This window comes from Rana temporaria, chromosome 2 (assembly GCF_905171775.1).
Source record: "Rana temporaria chromosome 2, aRanTem1.1, whole genome shotgun sequence".
NCBI lineage: Eukaryota > Metazoa > Chordata > Amphibia > Anura > Ranidae > Rana > Rana temporaria.
Genome location: NC_053490.1, coordinates 379,094,484 through 379,121,128, shown reverse-complemented (window position 1 = coordinate 379,121,128; position 26,645 = coordinate 379,094,484). Strand labels below are relative to the sequence as shown.

The 26,645-nt window shown below is 45.2% G+C and overlaps 1 protein-coding gene across 3 annotated transcripts in view; it reads right to left on the bottom strand.

Annotated features, from left to right (window-relative positions):
* Positions 1-22,745, bottom strand: part of ADIPOR1 (adiponectin receptor 1) — a 45,380-nt gene extending 22,635 nt beyond the window's left edge. Inside the window, exons 1-4 of one of the 3 annotated variants that reach the window (XM_040337832.1) lie at positions 22,640-22,731; positions 12,148-12,205; positions 9,170-9,384; positions 2,479-2,604 (exon numbers count right to left, since the gene is read on the bottom strand). In XM_040337832.1, the coding sequence (XP_040193766.1) occupies positions 2,479-2,604; positions 9,170-9,307 (264 nt within the window). In that variant the 5' untranslated portion in view covers positions 9,308-9,384; positions 12,148-12,205; positions 22,640-22,731. Of the gene's footprint in view, positions 1-2,478; positions 2,605-9,169; positions 9,385-12,147; positions 12,206-13,864; positions 13,871-22,632 lie in introns of all 3 variants that reach the window. The other 2 variants (XM_040337833.1, XM_040337831.1) reach the window with 2 other exon arrangements.
* Positions 22,746-26,645: the final 3,900 nt, after the last annotated feature.

The following is a 26,645-nucleotide window of genomic DNA, read 5'->3' as shown; positions in this document are numbered from 1 at the left end:
AGCAATGTCCCCATCAGCGGAGTCCCCATTAGCAGCTGATAGGGGCCACCACTGAAGGGGACACTGCTGTTGGGGACGCGGCTGATGGGGACACCATTGATGGGGACACCCGTGTCCCTATCAGCGGTGTCCCCATCAGAACAGCAATGGCCAAATCAGAACAGCAATGTCCCCATCAGAAAAGCAATATTCCCATAAAAAAAAAAATATTCCCATCAAAAAAACAATATTCCCATCAGAAAAACAATATTCCCATCATGGGGACACCCACTGATGGGGACGCTGCTGTTGGGGACATTGCTGTGCTGATGGGGACACCACTGATGGGGACGCTGCTGTTGGGGACATTGCTGTGCTGATGGGGACACCACTGATGGGGACACCATTGATGGGGACACCCGTGTCCCTATCAGCGTTGTCCCCATCAGCACAGCAATGTCCCCATCAGCGGTGTCCCCATCAGCACAGCAATGTCCCCATCAGCGGTGTCCCCATCAGCACAGCAATGTCCCCATCAGAACAGCAATGTCAGCATCAGCACAGCAATGTCCCCATTAATGATGTCCCCATCAGAACAGCAATGTCCCCATCAGCGGAGTCCCCATTAGCAGCTGATGGGGACACCACTGATGGGGACACTGCCTTTGGGGACGCGGTTGATGGGGACACCCGTGTCCCTATCAGTGGTGTCCCCATCAGAACAGCAATGTCCCCATCAGAATGGGGAAGCTGATGGGGACATTGCTGTACTGATGGGGACACCATTGATGGGGACACCTTTGTCCCCATCAGCAGTGTGCCAATCAGCGGTGTCCTCAGCAATGTCCCCATCAGCACAGCAATGTTCACATCAGCAGTTTCCACATTAGCAGCGTCCCCATCATTGCTGATGGGGACGCCGCTGTGCTGATGTGGAAACCGATGATGGGTCACCGCTGATGGGGATACCCATGTCCCCATCAGCGGTGTCCCCAGCAATGTCCCATCAGAACAGCAATGTCCCCATCAGCAGTGTCCACCGCAACATCCCCATCAGCACAGCAATGTCCCTGTCAGCGGTGTCCCCAGCAGCATGTGTCCCCATCACCGCTGATGGGGACACCTCTGATGGGGACATTGCTGTGCTGATGGGGACATCGATTATGGGGTTACCGCTGATGGGGACATTGCTATCCTGATGGGGACACCATTGATGTGGACACCCATGTCCCCATCAGCAGTGTGCCAAACAGCGGTGTCCCCATCAGAACAGAATTGTCCCCATCAGCAGTGTGCCCATCATCGCTGATGGGGACACCTCTGATGGGGACATTGCTGTGCTGATGGGGACACCATTGATGGGGACACCCGTGTCCTCATCAACGGTGTCCCCATCAGAACAGCAGTGTCCCCAGCAGCACAGCAATATCCCCATCAGTATGTGTCCTCAGCAGCTTGTGTCCCCATCAGCGCAGCACAGCAATGTCAGCGTTCCCCATTGTGTCCCCATCAGCGTTGTGCAACACTTGCCTCCGCTGTAGCCGGCTTCTGCTCCTCTTCTTTTTTTTTTCTTCTTGGACTCCTGAGTCCCGACTCCCGCCCGCTGCTACACACGTGGATTTGTTATTTCAAACAGCGGGCGGGAAGAGGGGAGGTGCCGCACCTGTGACGTCACTGGTTGCCGGGACATCGGCGGTCCCAGCAGCCAATCAAAAAGCACAGCGTGACAGCATGGGCGGTTTTGCGGCTTTCGTTCCTGCAACCTGTCAGCTGCGGGCGGGCGCGGAATCGAACACACAACACAAGCGTGACAGCATGGGCGGTTGTGCGGATTTGGTTCCTGCAACCTGCCAGCTGCGGGCGGGCCGGATCGAACGCACAAGCGGGCCGGATGTGGCCCGCGGGCCGGGGTTTGGAGACCCCTGACTTAAAGTATAGTTTGGCTCTGAAACTCTATTTTGCAGTTTAGTTAATGATGGCTCATTGAGCTTTTGCACTCTTTTGCTTTCAATCAGTGAAGTCAATGGGGCTTCTTGTTTAAATAAATTGTTCGAATATCATTGCTGTACTATGCATTTCATGTGTAAACAGCTATGTTTTTTGAGAACATGGAGTGTCTTCTGTTTTTCTTTAATGTAAGTGCCTTTTGTATGTGAAGGACTATGGCTTTGTATCTCTCATGCAATACTTTATAATGTTATGTACTTTTTATTTCTTCAAAAAAGTTCACACATCTGCGAATTGGGTGCGTTTAAACCACATCCAATTCGTATACGACATGTGAATGTGACTGGCTCTCAATGGAGCCGGTTCACACATGTCTGGGGGGGCCACAATGCGGTTAAAAAAAAGGGTCCTGTGCGTTTTTGGGTCTGGATCATGTGCAAATTTAGGCAAAAATCTGCTCCAGAATCGCACCTCAGTGAACAAAAACGCACCGGACCCCGTACATGTGTGAACCTGGCCTAACCGTTTAATAAAAAAAAAATGACTGTTTACCTTGTATACAAATTCCTCCATTTTCTCCATGGCATGGTGTGCTTGTAAAGGAAGAGTCAATACTCTCACCTCCTCCTCCTCCTCCTCTTCTTCCTGTGGTCCCTTGACTTGCTGGCTTTCATTTCCCTGCAGAAAAACAATAGAGAGCATTTAAAAATTGTACGGTTAAATGCTAAATAGGACAAGGGACAGGTGTGCTAAAAGACTGGGAGTGTGAATCAAATATTGCCTCTACTGCAATAAAGTATCACAAAGACAAATAAAACCTGCCCTTGGTCACTTCTCTACTGTGCGTGTATTTTGAGTGAAAGAAAATCTGTCTCATCTCCAGTAGCAATACCGTATCAGACCTTTGTCAAATTGTTTTAGCTAAATGCTCAAGAATTGTGGCATAGGGGGTTACACATAAAATAATTGAACTGTTGCATATACATTTTTCTGATATGTTGGCATTCTATCTTTCACTTGGATGTTATGCTGCGTACACACGACCGTTTTTTCATGACGTGAAAAATGCCATTTAATTTTAAAATGGTCATTAAAAATGATCGTGCGTGGGCTCCAGAGCATTTTTCTCGACGTGAAAAATGGGCATTAAAAATTTAGAACATGCTCTAATTTTTCTCTTCGTTTTTCACGTCGTGAAAAACGGTTCTGTGTAGGCATTAACGACGGGAAAAAACGCGCATGCTCAGAAGCAAGTTATGAGACGGGAGCACTCATTCCGGTAAAACTAGTGTTTGTAATGGAGATAGCACATTCGTCACACTGTAACAGACTGAAAAGCACAAAGACTGAAAAGCGCGAATGGTCTCTCAAACTTTTACGAACACGAAATCAGCAAAAGCAGCCCAAAGGGTGGCGCCATCCGAATGGAACTTCCCCTTTATAGTGCCGTTGTAGGTCACCGCGCTTTGCTCCAGCATTTTTTTTTTCACGATCGTGTGTATGCAAGGCAGCTTGACAAGAATCACGTTGAGAAAAACTTCATTTTTTTTTTAGGACATTAACCACTTAACGCCCGCCGCACGACTATTTACGTCCGCAAAATGGCACTGACAGGCAGAAGGGCGTATATATACGTCCTTGCCTTCTAGCGGGTGGGGGGTCTGATCGCGACCCCCCCGCTGCGTGCGACCGCTCCCTGGAGCTGAAGAACGGGGAGAGCCGTATGTAAACACGGCTTCCCCGTGCTTCACTGTGGCGGCGTATCGATCGAGTGATCCCTTTTATAGGGAGACACAATCGATGACGTCATTCCTACAGCCACACCCCCCTACAGTTATAAACACACACTAGGTGAACCCTAACTCCTACAGCGCCCCCTGTGGTTAACTCCCAAACTGCAACTGTCATTTTCACAATAAACAATGCAATTTAAATGCATTTTTTGCTGTGAAAAATTACAATGGTCCCAAAAATGTGTCAAAATTGTCTGAAGTGTCCGCCATAATGTCGCAGTCACGAAAAAAAATCGCTGATCGCCGCCAATAGTAGTAAAAAAAAAAAAATTAATAAAAATGCAAAAAAACTATCCCCTATTTTGTAAACGCTATAAATTTTGCGCAAACCAATCGATAAACACTTATTGCGATTTTTTTTACCAAAAATAGGTAGAAGAATACATATCGGCCTAAACTGAGGAAAAAAAATGTTTTTATATATGTTTTTGGGGGATAGTTATTATAGCAAAAAGTAAAAAATATTGAATTTTTTTTCAAAATTGTCGCTTTATTCTTGTTTATAGCGCAAAAAATAAAAACTGCAGGAGGTGATCAAATACCACCAAAAGAAAGCTCTATTTGTGGGAAAAAAAGGACGCCAATTTTGTTTGGGAACCACGTCGCACGACCGCGCAATTGTCTGTTAAAGCGACGCAGTGCCGAATTGTAAAAACGCCTTTGGGCATTTAGCAGCATATTGGTCCGGGGCTTAAGTGGTTTAAAATGGTCGTGTGTACGCGGCTTTAGAAGTTGCACTAATAAATACAGTACAGCTGGACAAAACAATAACTGTGCCTGTCTTCATTTCAGGCAGCAAAGCCAAAAAATGTGATTATTAAAACAAAAAAAAGGGGGGGGGGTGTGGTGATTATTTTCTATACCCACACTATATAAAATGTATTATTTATATACAAGGTGGTATCAAAAAGTTTAGAGACTAGCTCTGTTTAACTACTTGCCGACGGCGGCAGGTTGGCTCTGCTGGGCGAGATCACGTAGATCTACGTGCGCGCCCCCCCTGATCCCGACGCGTGTGCCCGGCGGGTGCGATCACCGCCGGGCACACGCGATCGCTCGTTACAGAGCGAGAACCGGGAGCTGTGTGTGTAAACACACGGCTCTCGGTCCTATCAGGGGGGAAATGACCTATCGTCTGTTCATACAATGTATGAACAGCGATTTGTCATTTCCCCATGTCAGTCCACCCCCCCTTTAGTTAGAACACACCCAGGGAAAATGATTAACCCCTTCCTTGCCCCCTAGTGTTAACCCATTCACTGCCAGTGGCATTTTTATAGTAATCAATGCATTTTTATAGCACTGATCACTATAAAAATGCCAATGGTTCCAAAAATGTGTCAAAAGTTTTTTTTAAGTGTCCGCCATAAGGTCGCAGTACCGATAAAAATCTGATCGCCGCCATTACTAGTAAAAAAAAATTAATAAAAATGCCATAAAACTATACCCTATTTTGTAAACGCTACAACTTTTGCACAAACCAATCAATAAATGCTTATTGCGAATAAAAAATATGTAGAAGAATACGTATCGGCCTAAACTGAGCGTTTTTTTTTTTCATGACTGCCACATTATGGTGGACACATCGGACAATTTTGACACGTTTTTGGGACCATTGTAATTTTCACAGCGAAAAGTGCTATACAAATGCACCGATCACTATGAAAATGACAATTGCAGTTTAAAAGTTAACCACTAGGGGGGCGCTGAAGGGGTTAAAACGAGAATACCTTGGGGTGTATGCTTTCTAAAAAAAAAAGGGTTTTCATGCTATTCTGTGATTTTTATTTCAACAGAGGGTAAGGGAAACTTTTTATATTGAACTTCAAAATGTTTTAACTTTCTTTTTATAGAAAAAAAAACCCATCAGTTATTAAATGCCACCAAAAGAAAGCTATATCTGTCTCAAAATAGTTTTATAAAACTCAATAAAGAAAAAAAAAAAAAAAAGGTTTATCGTTGTATGACAGAGTAATTGTTGGTCTAACTATCACAGAAAAATTGCCTGGTAATGAACAGATATTACAGGCTGGTACTCACGTGGTTAATGGACATAACAAGTGATTCAATTGCACAAAAAAAGATTTTATGACTGGTTGGAAATACTTGTGTACGCACCCAGCAAATAAAAAAAATAAACCATTTCACTCCATAGGTCCGACAACTTAGAGGTCTCCTGTCCTCCCAGTAAGTGATCAAAGAAATCTTTTCTGTCTAATTAAAAGAGGAAAGTATATTGTCACGTAGGAAGATGGAGCGCACTGGGTCCAAGTGTATTTGTAGATGAGCATTTGCTGTTTTTAGGGGGACCACTGCCTGTCTGTGGGCAAAATAAATAAATTGCCAAAAGCTTATCTGTGGCAGTTTGCTTTGGCACTCTTTGGATACAAGGTATTTAGCAAGTCTGGTATTTATTTACAGATACTGATTTGTAGCAATAAAATTATTTTCCATTATCTACCACCAACAAATTGCCAGTCTGTGCAGACAGTTTGAGAAGTACCGCACCTATATGTACCTACCAGCACAACCAAAGCTCCTCTTGCTGGAACTGCAGTCCTCAAACCTGAAAGTTGTATTTCCAGTGATCATCAACGAGGATCTCCCAGCAGCCAGCAGGTTCCAGGAATTAGTCGGCCCCTGATGCTGGCTGTTGGGAGGGTATTTAACTTTCCATAGCATTCTGTCCTGTGTGCCACACATCCTGTTATCCTTGAACTAGTGATCTTGATTAAATCTGTACATGCTGGAGCTGTGGTGGATCAACGCGATTGGCATTGTGCCGACAAGCCATTGGTAAGCCTGCGCTTAGTACGTCCACCCCCCTCCCACAAAAACCACCACACTTACAGGCACTCGAAATTGGGTTAACATGCACGCACTTTGACCACGCGGTCTCTAAAAAAAAAAAAAAAAGAGAGGCAAAGGACTAAACGGGGCTGGTTGAGCGGGCTAGATCCTCTCACTCCCTTATAGGGAGTCCCTCTGCCCCGTTGGGCTTCAAAGCGGAGCAGGTAGGGCGGGCTGTGTGGGAGGACCCCCTCACACACCCGCCATTGCCACCCGGGGCATGGAGAAAGGTGGCAGATTGCCTCTGGGGGAGGCCTGCCTACTCCCAACTCCTGCAGTCCGGCTCCTCTCTCGAGTACACGCACAAAATACACTTTAAAAAAATAAATAAATCTGTAAATGCTAACCTAAAACTGTTCTGCCTTGAACCCGTTACCATGATCCTGCTCTATCTGTTCCCCCTCATACTGGATCCCCACTTTGGCACCTTTCCTGACCTGTCTCACCTGCTGTTGCTTGCATCATTACCTGATATTTTCTTACCCGATCTTCCCCTTGCTTTCTATATAGTGTTTCATACACCTTTTGTAAAAGGTAATATTTCACTAGGTTTACTAGTCACATGTGCTTCACTATAAGTTGTACACGGTTTGTGGTAGATCATTTGATAGTAGAGGTAGACCGGTATGAGAGAGAGAGCGCGAGCGAGAAAGAGGTGTTGGGGTGGGCGGGACCCAGCAGCTAAATTACACCAGCCAATGATTGGGCTGCTTTAGAAAGGGGGCGGGGCCACATAACGTAGCGGCCTGCCCAGATACCATCCCATTGGCTGGTGTAATATAGCTGCTGGGTCCCGCCCACCCCAGCCGGGTCCCGTCCACCCCTGACATCGAGCTGACAGCTCCTCTCCGTTACTTGTCAGTTTCACACTCAGCGTGGCGCTTAATGCTGACAGAGCTGCCGAGTGTGGAGAAGGGAGGAGGAACGGCAGTCAGTGTAAAATAATCGGCCTCATTTGGATAATAATCGACCGATTTATCAAAAATGGCCAAATATCGGCCGATATATCGGTCTACCTCTATTTGATAGTTTTAGGAGGGCAGTTTCTGTGGAGTGTTGAGGGTGAAATCCAGACTGAAGGGGACCAAGAAGGTTATTATTGGCAAGGTGGTCAGTTGTAGACCAGATGTTTAAGGAGTTTGGATAAAAAGGGGAGCAAGAATTATAAGATTAAAATGGAGAATTTCTTATATTCTTTCTAGTACTGATGAAGGGGGCGCTCTTGGACCCCTGAAACATGTTGGCCACTTTCTAGAACGTCCCCTTGATTTTAAAAGTAAAATTAAAGATAAGGTTTTTTTCTAGACCTCTTATTAGTGGTGAAGCGCTTCAATTTCTCACACATTACACTACAAGCCACAGAGAGACTGCAGATACTCTGGGGTGTAGAATCTGTCTGCCCGGGAACAAGATCATTTACATAAACAGCAATACTTTAAGATAACAATATCAACAAGATAACCCTACAGGTCCAGTGCTAGCTTTTCACTTTCCTCAAATACGCAGAACAGTTACTAGTGACCAGGCTACCTACCCAGATGCGGAGTGTCCTAATACAGTGAGACATCCTGGTGTCGGGGTACCTATGCTGTTTAAAGATCACTGTGCTGAATTTTCAAATGAACCATGATATCCCAGTGTTGGGATACCCATTGCTTTGATGGATTTGGACTTGGAAAGTCAAGTTTCATGTGCAGTGGTGAATTTGGTTGGCAGAGCAACCAGTCTGCCACTAAAACCCACTAGTAGGGGACCCAGCCTGTTGCCAGACCAGGTGGAAAGGGCATCCAACATGGCTCTGCACTCAGACAGTGGGAAATCCTCTGGACATGTATGAGGTCAAGACTTCTCTTTAATTATATGTACTACAGGAGAGGGGAACTTGCAAGAGCTGTATGGACAAGAACTATTGATTTGTACTTTACCAATAACTTGGCAAAGACTGTCAGCTTTTCCATTATCATGTGAACTTTTGTGCCCAAGACATATAGGAGCGTACTGGAGCCTCTGCTTTGAAAAAAGGGGGAACGGTCAGAAAAATAAAACACCTGCTTATGGCACTGTGGTCCTTAGGCTCTATGTCTAAAACATCCTGTTCCTCTTTAACTAGTGATCCTGCTTCTGTATCTGCTACTTTTACCCTTGCTGCCTTGAACCTGTTACCCTGATCCTGCTGCCTTTACCTGCGTACCTGATCACTGCTTTGGTCCCCTTCCTGACCCTTTACCTGCGTACCTGATCACTGCTCTGGTTCCCTTCCTGACCACCTCACCTACTGTTGCTTGCACCTTCCACATGATCGTTCCTTAGTCAGTCTCTTTCTTTGCTTTGTACATAGCGTATGGCAATTTTGTTAGTTTTTCCACTAGATTTTACTTGTGACGTGCGAGCCAAGTGTGCTTCACTATTACTTGTATATGGTTTGTAATTTTGGATGGTTTTTGCTATGTCAGTAAACCTTATAATTGCACTTAGTTTGGGTCCAGTCCTTCAGGTACAGCTACAGCTTTTGCTGGATATGGGCACCTGGCAACCTTACAGTATTGTTACTTTCATATGTTATGTCTTTTATAATATCAGAAAGTAGTTTGTTTACTCACACAGCCTGGAGTCTGCCCAATTCTTTCTCTTCCTGTTTCCAGGAGTGGTCCCAGTTCTGTCAGCTCCAAATCGTCAGCATCAGCTCTAGGGCTGCTGGTCAAGCCACCTTCTTGTCCTAAAGCTTTGCAAGTGGCCATGAGGCCTGTTTATGAAGGGGTGGTGGAGAACTTTGCTGGTTGTCACTTATTTTCCTCTCTATGTATGGACTGCTAACCTAAAAAGGCACAAAAACAAAATTAGAAGTGTTACTTATTTAATGTATATGCAAAATAGGGATCAATAACTGGCCAGGCAGCTGATACACATCATTTTTCAGTAAACTTAAGAGACAAAAAAATAATAATATAGCAAGAACACCAATTATTGCAGAGCCTTGAAAGATGTCTCGTAGGATGAAATGTGTAGGAAGGAGTTTAGCAGTGACATCATCACGTACAGAGGACTTGTGGGTACCTGTAATATGCTTGCATCTTTTCTCTGTTTGTGAGAATATTAGAGGTCGACCGATATGGGTTTTTCTCTGGCCGATTTCAGTATATAGAATTTGGGGCGGCGAATGGCCGATATATGATGCCGATTTTTGTGGCCGATATTTTAGGCGGATTAAAAAACAAAACAAAAAAAAAAACAACACACACACACACACACACACCCCTCACCCACTCCACTCCTTCCTGCTTGCTCCTGTCACTCTAGCACACACTTGATGTCCTGAGTACAGATGGCACTGGCAGGGGGGGACTGGTTTGCAACTGGCAGGGGGGGACTGGTTTGAAACTGGCAGGGGGGGACTGGTTTGAAACTGGCAGGGGGGGACTGGTTTGAAACTGGCAGGGGGGGACTGGTTTGCAACTGGCAGGGGGGGATTGGTTTGCAACTGGCAGGGGGGGACTGGTTTGCAACTGGCAGGGGGGGGGGGGGGGACTGGTTTGCAACTGGCAGGGGGGGGGGGGGGGGACTGGTTTGCAACTGGCAGGGGGGGGGGGGGACTGGTTTGCAACTGGCAGGGGGGGGGGGGACTGGTTTGCAACTGGCAGGGGGGGGGGGACTGGTTTGCAACTGGCAGGGGGGGGGGGGGACTGGTTTGGAACTGGCAGGGGGGGGGGGGGGACTGGTTTGGCAGGTGACACTGGCTGGCAGTGGTAGGCAGGTGACACTGGCTGGCAGTGGTAGGCAGGTGACACTGGCTGGCAGTGGTAGGCAGGTGACACTGGCTGGCAGTGGTAGGCAGGTGACACTGGCTGGCAGTGGTAGGCAGGTGACACTGGCTGGCAGTGGTAGGCAGGTGACACTGGCTGGCAGTGGTAGGCAGGTGACACTGGCTGGCAGTGGTAGGCAGGTGACACTGGCTGGCAGTGGTAGGCAGGTGACACTGGCTGGCAGTGGTAGGCAGGTGACACTGGCTGGCAGGTGACACTGGCTGGCAGTGGCAGGTGGCACTCCCTGGCACTGGCAGGTGGCACTGATTGGCGGTAGCACTGGTTGGCACTGCCGGATGGCACCGATTGGCACTGGCTGGTGGCGCTGGCAGGTTTCACACTGAGCCGAGTGTAACTGTGTGAAACTGACAAGTAACAGAGGAGAGAGAGTGCTGTCAGAATTGAGCTCGATGTGGGGGTGGGCGGCAGGAGAGTCTGGACGCTCTCTACGTTGCAGATAGAGAAAGGAGCTGTGTGTTAGTGGGTGTCCTCACTCTCCTGTAGTCCGAAGGGAGGGGGCGAGCACGACACTCCATACCAGGGAGAAAGCCTTGCATTACTGTGTGGAGTTACAGACAGAAGAACAGGAAGTGAGGATTTCTCAGAAGAAATAAGGACATTTAAAAGCAAAATGGAAGGATGAGGTAAGTGAAGGAGGACTGCACTAAGGTAAAGGAAGCTATTTAGGGAAAAAATTACCTTTACAACCCCTTTAGGCTGGCTATACATTATACAATTGTCCTATTCAATTTCCTTTAGATTTAGCTTCAACTATGTAGTGCAAGGTCCTGCCTGATTGCATACAAATTGAAAATGTTTAGGTATGACCTCATGGTTTTGTTACATCTAACAGGAAAATTGTACAAGAAAATTGTATAACATAAGGCTAGCCTTATGCCGCGTACACACACGATCATTTTTCGGCATGAAAAAAACGACGTTTTAAAAAAAATGTAATTTAAAATGATGGTTTGTGGGCTTCACATCATTTTTCGGGTTCTGAAAAACTACAATTTTTTTCCCAGAGCATACTGCATTTTTTAACAACGTTTTAAATTATGTCGTTTTTCGGGTTGTAAAAAATGATCGTGTGTGGGCTAAAACGATGTTAAAAACCTGCGCATGCTCAGAAGCAAGATATGAGATGGGAGCGCTCGTTCTGGTAAAACTACCATTCGAAATGGAGTAAGCATATTCATCACGCTGTAACAGACAGAAAAGCGCGAATCGTCTTTTACTAACAGGAAATCAGCTAAAGCAGCCCCAAGGGTGGCGTCATCCGCATGGAACTTCCCCTTTATAGTGCCGTTGTACGTCACCGCGCTTTGCATTTTTTTTAAACGATGGTGTGTGGGCAACGTCGTTTTAATGATGAAGTTGGAAAAAAAAAACCTATGTTTTTTCTACATGCCGAAAAATGATCGTGTGTACGCGGCATTACTCTTCAACTCTAATGAAGTTGTGTCACCAACCTGGCTGTGCTGCCTGGCAGAAGTGTATGAATCCCCAAAATGGCTGGACAATTACAAATCCTATGGCCAATAAAAAACAGTTCATATACCTACATTTAGTCATTTGCCTGGAGTTCATTTTTAAATAGTTCAGGCAAGTAACTTTTTCAAGGTCATATACAGGACATCAGCCATAACGTATAACGATAAAAACAGGCAGCTCAAATAAAATGTGTTCAATATTCAATTTTCACAATTTATTTAGGTCAGACGGTGAAAACGATTATATTGGTTTATGTGTAACTGGTATATCAACATTTTTCTAACCTTGCTTCAAGCTCCACCTTTTTTCTTGTTAAAAATTGTTGGAAAAAACATTTGTGAACTAAAAAGTAAGAACGATCGATATATGGTTAAATAACAGTTCATTATATTTTTAATTAAATTGTAAATAATTTTTAAAGAGATCATAAATCAAATTAATATAAAAAATAAATAAAATGAAGACTATTGCAGTCATTAAAGGGGTTGTAAAGTAAAGATTTTTTTCTCTTAACACATTTTATGCAAGATAAAAAGCCTTATGTGTGCAGCAGCCTCTCTCAGCCCCTCCTGGTACTTACCAGAGCTCCAGCAATGTCCACTTGTGTCTTGGCCATCCGAGACTCTCCCCCCTAATTGGCTGGGACACAGCAGCAGCACCATTGGCTCCTGCTGCTGTCAATCAAAGTTAGTCAGGAGAGATGGGACATGGCCCCATGTCTGAATGGATACACGGAGCTGTGACTCAGCTCTGGTGCCCCATAGCAAGCTGCTTGGTGTGGGGGCACTCAACAGAAGGGAGGAACCAGGATCACAGAAGAGGGACCTGAAAAGAGGAGGATCTGGGCTGCTCTGTGCAAATCCACTGCACAGAGCAGGCAAGTATGACAGGTTTCTTATTTTTATATATAAAAAAAAAATAGACTTTACAATAACTTGAAATACTAGTGTTTTGTCTACAAGTAAGGTACAGAGCTGCAATTAGTCTAGTGGACTGTAAAGCGATTTAAAATGGGTATAAAGTTAAAAGTTTTTTTTACCTTAATGCATTCTATGTATTAAAGGTAAAAAAAAAAACACACAAAAAAAAAAAACACAACCTTTCAATAGCCGTTCTTCCTCCCCCTTCCCTAAATACTTACACTTCTCACATCGATCCAGCGATGCAACGTTTGCAGGTCTTCTCCTCCCTCTCTTACAGGCTTGGCTAATGCGGCGTACACACCATCTGATTTTCCGTCTGAAAAACCTTGGGCGGTTTTTCCAACGGAATCCCACTCAAGCTTGGCTTGCATACACACGGTCACACAAAATTTCTCTAAACTTTCGTCAGTCAAGAATGCGGTCACATACAACACTACGCCGAGCAAATGAAGTTTATTACTTCCGAGCATGTGTCGGAATTTTGCGCGCCAGAAATGCCACAGACGAGGAATTTTTCCGTCTGAAAATTTGAGAACCAGCTCTCAATCTTTTGTTGGTGGAAATTCTGACAGCAAAAGTCTGATGGAGCATACACACGGTCGGAATTTCTGATCGTGTGTCCGGGGCATTAGAGCAGCAGGCACTATTGACTACCATAGGAAGTGGCTTTCTATGGTGGTATATTGAGAGGAGACAGCACCCTGGCAGATGCTCTGTGCTATACCTTTGCACAGAGCAGGCAAGTGTAACTTTTTCCAGAGAAACCTATCCTACCCTGAACCTAATAAATGTACTTTTATTTTCTTCATCAGCATATCCCCCACAGTTATTACCTTTTGTATCACTTGGCCCTCCGATTCCTCCTGTATGGAATTGTAAGGTGTGGTCTGCCTGGACTAGGAAAAATAAGTGTGGCAGTATGCACTAGGAGTTAATACTTGCTATTCCTGGTGCCTATCCATGGCAGCATACTAATGATGGAGCTCCACCTTTATCTCCACCCACAGGACCAGTATAAATCGATAAGATATGCCCTCACAGGCCACTTTATTATTAGGTACACCTTGCTAGTACAGAGTTGGACCTCCTTTTGCCTTCAAAATGGTCTTAATTCTTCATGGCATAGATTCAACAATGTTGGAAGTGTTGTGCATTCAGAGACGGTATTCTGCATACCTTGGTTGTAATGAACTCTGACATCAACAAGGCATTTTTGGCCACACAGCTCCTGCTCACTGGATATTTTCACTTTTTCTGACCATTCTCTGTAAACCCTAGAGATGGTTGTGCGTAAAGCTCCCAGCAGATCAGCAGTTTTGAAATGCTCAGACCAGTTCAAACTCACTTAAATACCATTTCTTCCCCATTCTAAATTCTCAGTTTGAACTTCAGCAAGTAGTCTTCATCCTGTCTAGATACCTAAATGCATGGAGTTGCTGCCATGTGATTGGTCGATTAGAAAATTGTGTTACCTAACAATTGAACAGGTGTACCCAACAAAGTGGCCAGTGAGCGTAGACCTTCAAGTCATTCACCTGAGGCTAAAGATAGTAAGAAAGAAGAAAGCCCCTTACCTACCAAATAGTTCGGTGGCCATCTGGGTTGTGCCCCTCTCAGGTGCAGTCCCGCATCTTAGGTTGCTAAACGGACCAACAAAAGGTAGGGAGCCCTCTCTGAGGGTCTTTAGCCGAGGTGTTGTCCTTTCATATTGTGCTCTGTTGCAGCAAGAGATTTTATGGGTTTGTGTAGATCTCCCCCTTCCCCCCCCCCCCATCTTGGCTGCCATTTTATCCCCCCCCCATCCCGCCCCAATTTGCTCCTCTGTGTGAATGCAGTGGCATGATTTTGCCTCTGTGTCGGGTCACCTTGTAGACCAGCATGTCTCTGCGGCTTCAAGCAGCCATTTTTGATTTGTGAGTTTTTCAGATGACATTGGCGTGTCTCAGCAGTCCACACGTGCATAGTCTGTCTGGGTACTCGGGAGGCCATCTTTGTTAAGAGAAAAGGTTCTTCCCAGTTTCCCTGGCAAGGAGTCAGTTTTATCTGGTGCCCCATTTAAGGTGTAGGCTTTTTGTCCATTTGGGGAAAGCACACCCTACCTCCCGCATACTGCCAACAGTTCTTGCACTTTGCCTCAAAGCGGGGGATTTTTTTTCCCCCATTTACTTGGTCACTGTTCAGTGGAGGTACTGTTATGAAGTCTGCTTCCTTACACCAATATGAGATTTTCATCCAACGAACAAGACCCTCCACTGCTTAGCAAAGGGACCATCTCTAAAAGGTAAGTAGGGAAAAAGTGTATTCTCATGACATGGTATTTCTTCAAGACTTGCCCGCTCTCATTCTCACTCTAATGCCGCTTAAAGGCGGTCGTTTTTTTTTATGAAAAAAAAATGAAATTTTTTGTGAAGTAAAAAAACTACGTTTTTGAAACTTCATTTTCAAAAACGACGTTGCCTACACACCATCGTTTTTTCAAAATGCTCGGTTACGTTATTGGGTCTTCCTCAGCTGGATTTATCGGATTTCCCAATCAACCACAGGATAGCCGGGTTTCTTTAGTGCCACCTTTACTGGCTGGCAAAGGGCACAGGTTCTCTAACTCAACCATTGGATTGTTGCCTAGCCTAGGTTTCCTCCTTGGAGGACGCCACGTGGCATCTCATGACAAAACGTTTAAAACAGGGCACAAAAAATAAACAAAAATGTATTGGTGTGAATGCTCTCTTATGCCGCGTACACACGACTGTTTTTCCATGACATGAAAAATGGCAATTTTTTTAAATTAGTCATTAAAAACGATCGTGTGTAGGCTCCAGAGCATTTTTCTTGACGTGAAAAATGGGCATTAAAAATTTAGAACATGCTCCAATTTTTCTCGTCGTTTTTCACGTTGTCGTGAAAAAACAGTCGTGTGTAGGCTTTAACGACTGGAAAAAAACACGCATGCTCAGAAGCAAGTTATGAGACGGGAGCACTCGTTACTGGTAAAACTAGCGTTTGTAATGGAGATAGCACATTCGTCACGCTGTAACAGACTGACAAGCACAAAGACTGAAAAGCGCAAATCGTCTCTCACCAAACTTTTACTAACACGAAATCAGCAAAAGCTGCCCAAAGGGTTGAATAGAACTTCCCCTTTATAGTGCCGTCATACGTGTTGTACGTCACCGATCGTGTGTATGCAAGGCAGGCTTGACAAGAATCACGTCGAGAAAAACTTTGTTTTTTCTAGGACATTAAAAATGGTCGCATGTACTGTATGCGGCTTTACTCCAGGAGTTGTTTTGTTAGTTTTGCATACAGTATACTGGGCAGAGTTCAGAATTTGCCTTTGAAAACACTGGCGTTTATGATCTTAGCTAACATACAAAATACTGCCTGCCCTCCTGAACCCAATTTATGCTCTTAATGCATTTAACCCTTTTGCACTTCACGTAAACTCAGATGACCAATTTTTGCAAACTTTCAATTGTTTTTTTATTTTTCACCTAGAGGATTTCAGAGTTTGGTAAAGACCTCCCCCCTCCTTCAAACATACATTTTCTGAAAGCATAGGACCAGTAGAATAAAAGGAAGATGCAGATTTTTTAGGCCCCATGATATTTGCACAAATGTTTATCAAAACTACACTAAAATCATAATTAACAGATACAAAAATGATGCTAAATTCCTACTAAAGCCTTGTTCAAATGTGGTACTAACTAATGCCGCGTACACACGATGGACTTTTTCTATCGGATAATCCTATCGTGTGTAGCCCCATCTGAGTTTTTTCATCGGAAATTCTGATTTCATCGGAGTTTAGATATAGAACATGTTCTATTTTTCTCCCTTGCGATTTAGCCGGGCAAAAGTCCGATCGTGTGTACGCGGCATGAAGCAGTGTTTAGTCTCATGGGGATGCACAGGTGATCTATGCATCCCCTTGTAGGCAGTCCCATTGATGGCAACTGGGAAGCATGGACACAGCTGCTGCTCCAAATCTGACATCTGTATAGGTGTAGCCCTGAATGCAAGCCGTGCAAGTTTGAGGGCACTCGCCTGCACCCACACGGACGTCAAGCTGGGAACAGCGGCTGTGCCAATGCACCTGCTGCATCCCAATTGACATTAATGGGACTGCCCGTACAAGGATGCAAGATGTGTATTCCCATGCAATATTTTAATTTTTTACAGCCCTGTTGGGGGGCTTTGGTGAGATATCAGGGGTCTAAACAGGCCCATGGTGTCTTTTTTGAGACAGAGAAAGGGACAAAGGACATATAGTCCTCAGTGTCTTTCTCTGCACCCTCATCTGCGCTGGATAGTGACTGAATGGGGAGTGCTGTGTGCTAAACAGCTTCCTGTTCATTCACAAACTGAAGCATAGTAAACACAATTTACTATGCTTCATGCATGAACACAGGAGTGATAGCTCACGGTGTTCATTCAAAATAAAATTGTTGTCTTCTGTATGTATGGCCAAACACTGTACATTCAATATTGTACTCTATGAAAGTGCATTTTACTATTAAAAACACTGAACTGTGCAATATTCACTGCTCTGACCAATAGTCCAGAAATTCCAAATCATGTTTCATGTTACAAACACCTCTAGAAATATCAACCCTATTACAGACCTTTGTATCATCAGAATAAAATTGTCTACCTCAACCAACCAAATCTTTGGTTATATCACTTACAGATTGTTAATATTTTTGTATTAATGAAGTGTGTTTACAAGCATATGACTATAAAACACCTCAAAATGGTATTAAAGAGGTTGTAAAGGTTTGTTTTTTTATTTTCTAAATAGATTCCTTTAAGCTAATGCATTGTTGGTTCACTTACCTTTTCCTTAGATTTCCCTCCTAAATGTTTAGTCAGCCAGAACAGATTACTGAGGAGAAACAGGAAGTGAGAAATTCAGACAAAGAAAAAAAAACATTTAGATGGGAAATCCAAGCACTAGCTCAAAGGAACCCATTTAGAAAATAAAAAACAAACCTTTACAACCCCTTTAACAGGATGAATAGTTTTACTTATGGCTCATTCCCACCATTCCACATGCTAAACCATGTGTGGGTTGGCGTCTGTTAGATAGGGTGCTTTGTGTTGCTACAACGCATTTCATTAAAAAAAGCACAGCATGCAAACATAGTGGAAAGCACATAAACACACTGCAAATTCATGTAAATTTAACTCAGTAAAAACCATAAACAAACAAAAAAAAAAAACACAGCACAAACACATTAACTGCTTGCCGACCAGCGCATGATTATATATAGCGACAGCATGGCACGGACAGGCAGAAGGATATATGCGTCTAGGGCTTCCTTCAAAAACAAATCATTTTAAGAACGTTAAATCGACGTTCTATTTTAACCACAGTGATGGAAAAATTTAGAAATAGAAAACTTCTTGGTGAAAGGAAATTTCAGACCATGTATGTGGTTTTCATTCAGCGAATGTACAAAGATTTTTTGTATCAATTTTAACAGTAGTGATTATTTGCTCTTTTTGTACTATAAAGGGCCAATTTTTTTTTTTTAACCCCATTATGTCACTGGCCGATCAATCGATTATGAAAATAGTAATCGATTATGAAATTTGTCGATTACTTGATTAGTTGTTTCGGCCCTATATATATGTCCCCTTTAAGAAGCCGGCATTGTGGGTGCGCGGCCGCCGGAGACTCTGTCCGCGGACATACCCGTGATCGTGTCACGATGAGGAAGAAGGGGGAAACGCTTATGTAAACAAGCTTTTCCCCAGTCTTCCTAGTGACAGGACAGTGTACACAGCTTCCTGTAATCGGAAGCTGTGATCACTGTAGTGTCACAGTAAGCCCATCCCCCCTACAGTTAGAACAAGTCCCTAGGCATGCTTAACCCCTTCAGCGCCACCTAGTGGTTAACCCCTTCACTGCCAGTGTCATTTTTTACAGTAATCAGTGCATTTTTATAGCATTGATCTCTGTAAAAATGACAATGGTGTCAAAAGTGTCCGATGAGTCCGCCATGTCGCAGTCACGATAAAAAAAAAAAAAAAAAGCGCCGATCTCCACCACTAGTAAGATTAAATGCCATAAAACTATCCCCTATTTTGTAGACACTGTAACTTTTGCGCAAACCGATCAATAAACGCTTATTGTGATTTTTTTTTTACCAAAAATATGAGAATACGCATCAGCCTAAACTGAGGAAAAAAATGTTTATTTATTTATTTTTTTTATACATTTTTTTTGGGATATTTATTAAAATAAAAACCATAGGTGATCAAATACCACCGAAAGAAAGCTCTATTTGTGGGAAAAAAATATGTCAATTTTATTTGGGAGCGACGTCGCACAATTGTCAGTTAAAGCGACGCAATGCCAAATTGCAAAAAGTGGCCCGGTCATTGACCAGCAAAATGGTCCGGGGCTTAAGTAGTTAAAAACAATAACAAATGCATGTAAACAAGCCCCAAAACTTTCTGATATTAACACAGCAAAGGTTCCCCCTTCCCGGGCTTACTGTTTAACTGGCTTACCTGGGAAATGATCTAACAGAGGCAGTGAGAGACTAGAGCGTCTTTTTTTTTTGATCTTTTGCTTGTAAAGGTAAAGAAGAGATTTGGGGTCTTTTTGACCCAGGATCTTTCAATAAAGAGGACTTGTCATCCTTCTTTTTATTACAAAGGATGTTTAGATTCCTTGGCAAAAAAAAATAAAGTGATAGAATAAAAAAAAAAAAAAAAAAAAAAAAAAAAAATGAAAGTACCCCCTTCCCAGTGAACACATACAAAAGTCGCACATGCATATGTATATGGTGTTCGCACCACACATGTAAGGAATCGCCGCAAACATCAGAGCAAGAGCAATAATTCTAGCACTAGACCTCTGTAAATCTAAACAGGTAACCTGTAAAGGCGTTTACCTTTTACAACATTTTAAGTACCGTAGTTTGTCACCATTCCACGAGCATGCGCAATTTTTCTTTCCCTAAACAGCTTCCTTTACCTTAGTGCAGTCCTCCTTTACTTACCTCATCCTTTGATTTTAAATGTCCTTATTTCTTCTGAGAAATCCTCACTTCCTGTTCTTCTGTCTGTAACTCCACACAGTAATGCAAGGCTTTTTCCCTGGTGTGGAGTCAGTGTTGTGCTCGCCCCCTCCCTTGGACTACAGGAGAGTCAGGATGCCCACAAGCACACAGCTCCTTTCTCTATCAGCAATGTAGAGAGCGTCCTGACTCTCCTGTAGTCCAAGGGAGGGGGCAAGCATGACACTCCACACCAGGGAGAAAGCCTCACATTATTGTGTGTAGTAACAGACAGAAGAACAGGAAGTGAGGATTTCTCAGAAGAAATAAGGACATTTAAAAGCAAAATCGAAGGATGAGGTAAGTGAAGGAGGACTGCACTAAGGTAAAGGAAGTTATTTAGGGGAAAAAAATTGTACCTTTACAACCCCTTTAAAGCGTGACATGTTAGGTAACTATTGACTCTGCATAACATCATCTTTCACATTATATGAAAACATTGAAGTATATATTTTTTTTTCTCCCATTCATTAAAATGTATTTTTTCCCCCAAAAAATTGCATTTGGAAAAACCGCTGCGCAAATACCGTGTGACATTTTTTCACAACGATCACCATTTTATTACCTAGGGTCTCTGCTAAAAATAAATATATAATGTTTGGGGGTTATACATAATTTTCACAAAAAATACAAAAAATACTGATTTAAAACTTGTAAACAAAAAGTTCCAGAAAAGACTTCAGGTGGTTAAAAAATGCAGGGTTGAACTGCGTTTTCAGCACCTTCAAACCAGCTCTCTTAAGCTGCAAATGGCAGCACGGAGGGGATACTTATGTGCCATGGTCGCGATTAAGGATGAGCTCCGGCGTGTTCGCATAGAACACGTGCAGAGCCCGCCAGGAAGTCGGCACCCGCTCTGCGCTAATCACAGCCAGGCAGACATTTCCCGATCTCTGCAGCCGAGCATCGGACAATGTCTCCCTGGCTGTGATTAGCGCAGCGCGGGTGCCGACTTCCTGGCGGGCTCTGCACCCGATTGGGTCGCAGCTAGGAGTCGACTGATTATCGGCGCGGCCGATATTCACTTTTTTTTTTTAAGAATCAGTATAGGAAACAAATTTACCGATATTGCTTCAAGTGCTTGTATCGGGATGATGCGTGCAGCAGCAGGCATCACTCCGGTATTATTCTTTAAAGCGGATGGCCAGCTTTCTTGTAAAAACAACCGATGAGGCTTGCCCGTTGTCACAAGTAGCGGGAGGGGACGCTCCCCCCGTCACCCCGGATCTCCCATGCCACCAGGAGGCCCAAATGATCAGCCGGAATGTCCACCCGTTGGCCAGAGACCCGAACAAAGCCGATTGCTTTGTTTGGGTCTCAGATCTAGTAACCCGGAGGCGATGTCATGACATCACACCCATCCTAAACACATAGAAAGTATTCAAGAACGCAGATCTTGATGTTCTGAATACTTTTAAGTGTAGTGGAGGGGTTTAGGGTCTTATAGACCCCAGATCACTCCATAAAGAGCATAGAATACTAGCTCATTATAAATTACTTACCTGAGAATGAAGCCCCCGCAGCGGTCCTTGGACACCTCCTCCGTCGCCACCATGATACCCAGAGTGACTTCCAGGTATCGCTGCTCCGGCGCTGTGACTGGCCGGAGCAGCAATGATGTCACTCACGCGCGGGAGCCGCCACCAAAGGCATGATGCCATTAGTAGTGGCACGTTCAGTGCGCCTGCATGCCATTTTCTACGTAGACATCGGTGCCGTCTTTCTTGGAAATATCTCCTTAACCGTGTAGGTTAAGGAGACATTTCTTGCACCTACAGGTAAGCCTTAATCTAGGCTAACCTGTAGGTCAAAGTGGTCCGTAAGGGTTTAAAACCACTTTAAGGGCCGGTTCCCACTGGTGCGATGTCCGACATGGGATGTGATTTGCACCACACTGCAAATCACATCAGATGTCGGTGCAATGCGATTTCAGACATACAGATAGTATGGCTGAATTTGCATCGCTTTCGAACCAAACTCGCACAGGACCCTTTTTTTTTGGTCCAAAGCAGAATCAAAAATCGCATGGGTGTTCACACCTATGCGATCCAATACCTGTCTGAATTTTACACTTCACACTGCGATATGCAAACTGATTTGGGGGCGCCATTAACTTTTAATTGACACTAACCAGCAGTTTGCATAGTGCAGTGTGAACTGCCGCCGGGAGACATGCGATGCCGTGGATTCGCAGGATTCCCACATCGCTGCAGTTTGAACTGAGCCTAAAGGCAGTCGAAAAAAATAAAAATCGGTCTTGAAAAAAACGATATCGGTGGACCCCTTGTCGCAGCACACTTTGGGGGCCAAATAGGGGGATAAAAACAGGGGGTGACACACCGCCTATCAACTGCTTCTGAAAACCATTCTAAACGCGGATCACACTTCGGAGGAGAGGCAGATTTAGATGCATTTCTAAATCCACTCTCAATGGCACATTGTAAATAAGAAGTCTAAAATAAACATGTCTAGAATAAAATGGTGGTGATACGTCATCAGCAACCCAGAAACAATAACAAATGCCTGACAGCAGGCTACAACATTCAGTTATACATAGAACGAGGTCAAATCAACGCAAAAACAAGTCAACACAAAGAATCTATAGGAGTGCAGTGCATAATCAGCCCTCCGGTAACCTGCAGACAGCAGCATACTACAATGACAACATTACTCCTCAGCACAGCCCTCACACCCGTACTATCAGCCGTTCCAACAGTCATTCACCCCGCACACGCAAAACCCTTGCGGTTTATATTCAATAAAAGCTGTAGAATAGAGCTGTTTACCTAACGCAAATGTCTCCGGAACAACCACTGCCTAGGAAATGACAACATGTTACAGCTACTTCCGGTGCAGCACTGGAGAGTCCGCCCACCCCACGGTGCTTCGCTAGGGGGGGCCGCCGCTCTGACACGGCAGCTGTGACAGGAGGCGGGGCTGAGTCTCTCTAACCCCGCCCTGACCGCTCTTCTCAGCCCTGACAGGGGACTGAGACATGTCAATGGAGCACGGCGATGGTTTCATAAAGCGCCATTGTCCTAGTCAAGATTAGTTCTGTGTAGCTCTACATACTAATAAGAGAAGTCTTCCTCAAACAGGGCCCCAGGCAGGCTTACAGCTTTACAACCCCCCTCCCCCATTTACCACTGATGTGCTGCGTAAACGCACACAGGTTAAAGCGGAGGTTCACCCATAGCTTACACATTTTCCCCATAGATGGATGCTCGTTTTGTCTAGGGGAATCGGCTATTTGTTTTAAAATATGATCCGTACTTACCCGTTTACGAGATGCATCTTCTCCGCCGCTTCCGGGTATGGGCTGCGGGACTGGGCGTTCCTTCTTGATTGACAGTCTTCCGAGAGGCTTCCTACGGTCGCATCCATCGCGTCACGATATTCCGAAAGAAGCCGAACGTCGGTGCGCAGGCGCAGTATAGAGCCGCACCCACGTTCGGCTTCTTTCGGCTACGAGTGACGCGATGGATGCGACCGTCGGAAGCCTCTCGGAAGACTGTCTATCAAGAAGGAACGCCCGCTCCCGAAGACCCATACCCGGAAGCGACGGAGAAGATGCATCTCGAAAACGGGTAAGTACGGATCATATTTTAAAACAACTAGCCGATTCCCCTAGACACAACGAGCAGGAATCTAAGGGGAAAATAGAAAAAAAAAAGGAATTGGGTGAACTCCCGCTTTAATGCGTGTTTGTTTGTGCGTTAACGGCAAGTTCATGCATGAGGTGATTGCAGCCGTAGCACCAAAATGAAAATTTCAGGTCCAAAACCAAAAATGCAAGATGCCAAAAACAAAATTGAGGGTTTTTAAAAAAAAAATAAAAATCTATATATATATATTTTATTTATAATTATACTAAATTCGACTTTTTAATTAATATCATGAATTAAAAAAAAATATGAATACATTTTCTGCTGCTACACTGAGCAGTTTTTGAAGCGCTTTTGTGTTAAAAAAAGCTCAAGCAAAAATGCATTGCTTTAAATTCTTATGTATGTCTTCACACTTGTCTGTCGCGCTTCCATCGCGGTGTTAAAAATCCTGGGCCAGATTCACGTAGAGCGGCGCAAATTAAGTTACTCCAAACCTATGTCATTTAAGTTAGGGTGCCTTAATTTTCTGTCGTAAGTGCCGTATCCACAGCGCAATTGCGCCCAAATTTGCGCCAGCGTAACTTAAATCCCGAGGCGTAAGGCGGGGTTATTGCAAGTGGGAAGGAAGTGGGCGTGCTCCATTGAAATAAGCCGTGACCCCATGCAAATGAAGGGCCTGCCGTACTGCGCATGCGCGCACAAATCTGCACCTCACTGGGCATGTGCAGAACTCGGCTCGGCGCAATCAGTGAGATAGGAAAAAGGCCAAGAGTACTGTGCTTAAATAGCCCCAGACAAACGCACTTCCCTTGCAAAAGTACATCCCTTTGTTCCCCTTCCTAAAGCAAGTGTCTTTTGCTCTGTTGTCTGTGGCTGTTTGTTGGTAAGTGTAGTGTAATAGTAAAGATTTATTGTAGTAGGAGGTTGTAGTAGGTGTGTGTATTTTCGGAGTGTTTTTAGTGTCTGTTTCTTCTGTGTTTTTTGTTTGAATTTGTATTAGCTGTCTGCTTGTGTTTTTGTTTTTTTGCTGTCTGGTTTTTGTGTGTGTCTTTTTGGCTGTGTGTTCTGTGTCTTTTTGTCTGTTGGTTCTGTGTGTTTTTGTGTTTGTTTGTTCTGTTTGAATTTAGTGTCTGTTTGTTGCTGAGTCGTGTTTGTTGAGATGGCACCGAAAAGAAGAAAATACAACTTCTCGATGCGAGAGAAGCACTTGCTGGCCAGGGCGATCACTCAATTTGGGAGATATTTGCATGGCCCTGACAGCCAGGACGTCCCCCCGGCCAGGAAGAGGGCAATAATCCAAGAGATTACTGATCGGATCAATGCGGAGGGGGGGGGGGGAGACAAGGACCCCAAGTGGGATTAAGAAGAAGATCAATGATCTGAGGAGTTTGGTCCGTGAGAAGATGGCCAAGCAAGCAGCCCATGCCAGGGGCACTGGAGGAGGCCCACCCTGCTCCGTAAGGTGGACTGAGGAGGAACTTGCGGTGGCCCGTTGCTTCCACAGCCAGCAAGTGGTGGGCCTGCCTGGCTTTCAATTAGATGATCCTGTGAGGACAGGTAATTTTTTTTTTGGATTTCCATCTGGTGAGTAGCATGTGTGGGTGGGGGAAGGGAATATGTGTCAAGTGTGTGGATCCTCCAACCTGTGTATGTTTTGTGTCCTCCACAGATGGCCAGGAGATTGCTGGGCCATCAGGCCAGGCTGCACCACCCCCAGGACAACAGGCTGCTGAGGAGCCCCAAGAAAGGCAGGAGTCCCCAGGGGAGGGGAGTGGCCACAACTCCCCTCATGAGGAGGTTCAGGGGGAGGAGGATGAAGGGGGGGGGGTGAGGATGATCCGATGGAGCTGGCCCGCGAAGTGATGGTGCGTTGGGATGAGGATTCCCTTGTGGCTGACAGCAGTCAGCCCACCATCAGGGGTAGTCCCTCCCACTCCTCCCCCAACATGGCTGCCCCCCCCAGTGGGATCCCCTGCTCCCAGGCCACAAGCCTCAGCTGGAGGCAGTCAGGCCACCATCAGGGGTAGCCCCTCCCACTCCTCCCCCAACAGGGCTGCCCCCCCCAGGGGGCTCCCCTCCTCCCAGGCCACAAGCCTAAACTGCAGGCAGGAAGGCCACCCAGAAGACCAGGGGGGTGGCCGAGTTCCTGCCTGCAAATCTGCAGAGGGACCAGGCCCTTCAGACCCGCTATCTGGGTCAGGTCAGCCGGACTTTGGGCCAGATAGAGGAGAGCCTGGCCTCCATCAATGAGTCTGTGAGTGAGGTCAGCACTAATTCTTTGGCATTTATTAACTGCTTTTCTGAGCTGCAGGCCACGACAACAGGCGTGGCCCTTCAGGTCACTGGCCTGACCCAGGCTGTCCAGGACAACACCCGGGCTGTCCAGGCCAATACGGCAGCCCTCACTCTGGCCCTCAACAGGATCGCTGTGGCCTTGGAGGGCAGGCCAGCAGGTGGGCAGCCACCCGGGGAGGCTCCTCCTTCCCCTGCCTCCCCCCCCATGAGGATCCTCCTGCCCCTGCCTCCCCCCATGAGTCTCCCCTGGTTGGCCGTGCCCGTGGCAGGCCCAGGCGTAGCTCACGGCGCCGCCGTTAATTTTTGGGATACTTTTGTTTTTTTATTTTTATTCTTTATTTTATTATACTGTACTTATGATTTGTTTTATGTGTGTGAATGATGTATGAATGTGGGGGTGGCATTCCTGATTAAATAAGGGTGTCACCCTCAGTTTTGGTGGATTAGGGATCCCCAGGACCAGGGAGAAGTGATCCCAGGTCCGTGTGAAAGGTGTATGAATGCACAGTGACATAATTGGAGCCGTGGCGTGGCATTACTGCTCCCAAGTACCATTGGGGGTACTTGGATCTAATCCAATTAGATGTGCATGTGATGTGTCTGTGCTAGGGACCACAGTGGGTGTGCAGGCATGCATTCTCATTGTGCCATGATTAATGTGTGTGTTTACTGTGCAAAGATGCATTCTGCGAGGCGTCTCCTGGCTGCTGTTCCCTCAGAAGAGGGGGTACCCTCGGTTACTAAAGTCACTAGTATAGCTATGAGCATGGATGCCCCTGGCATGGTGGCATACAGATTGTTGTCCTGCAAGTGTGTGTGCTCAACTCTTCCTTAATGGTGTTGCTTTAGCTGACATTTACACGGCTGGAGCAAAGTTAGGGCTGCTTTT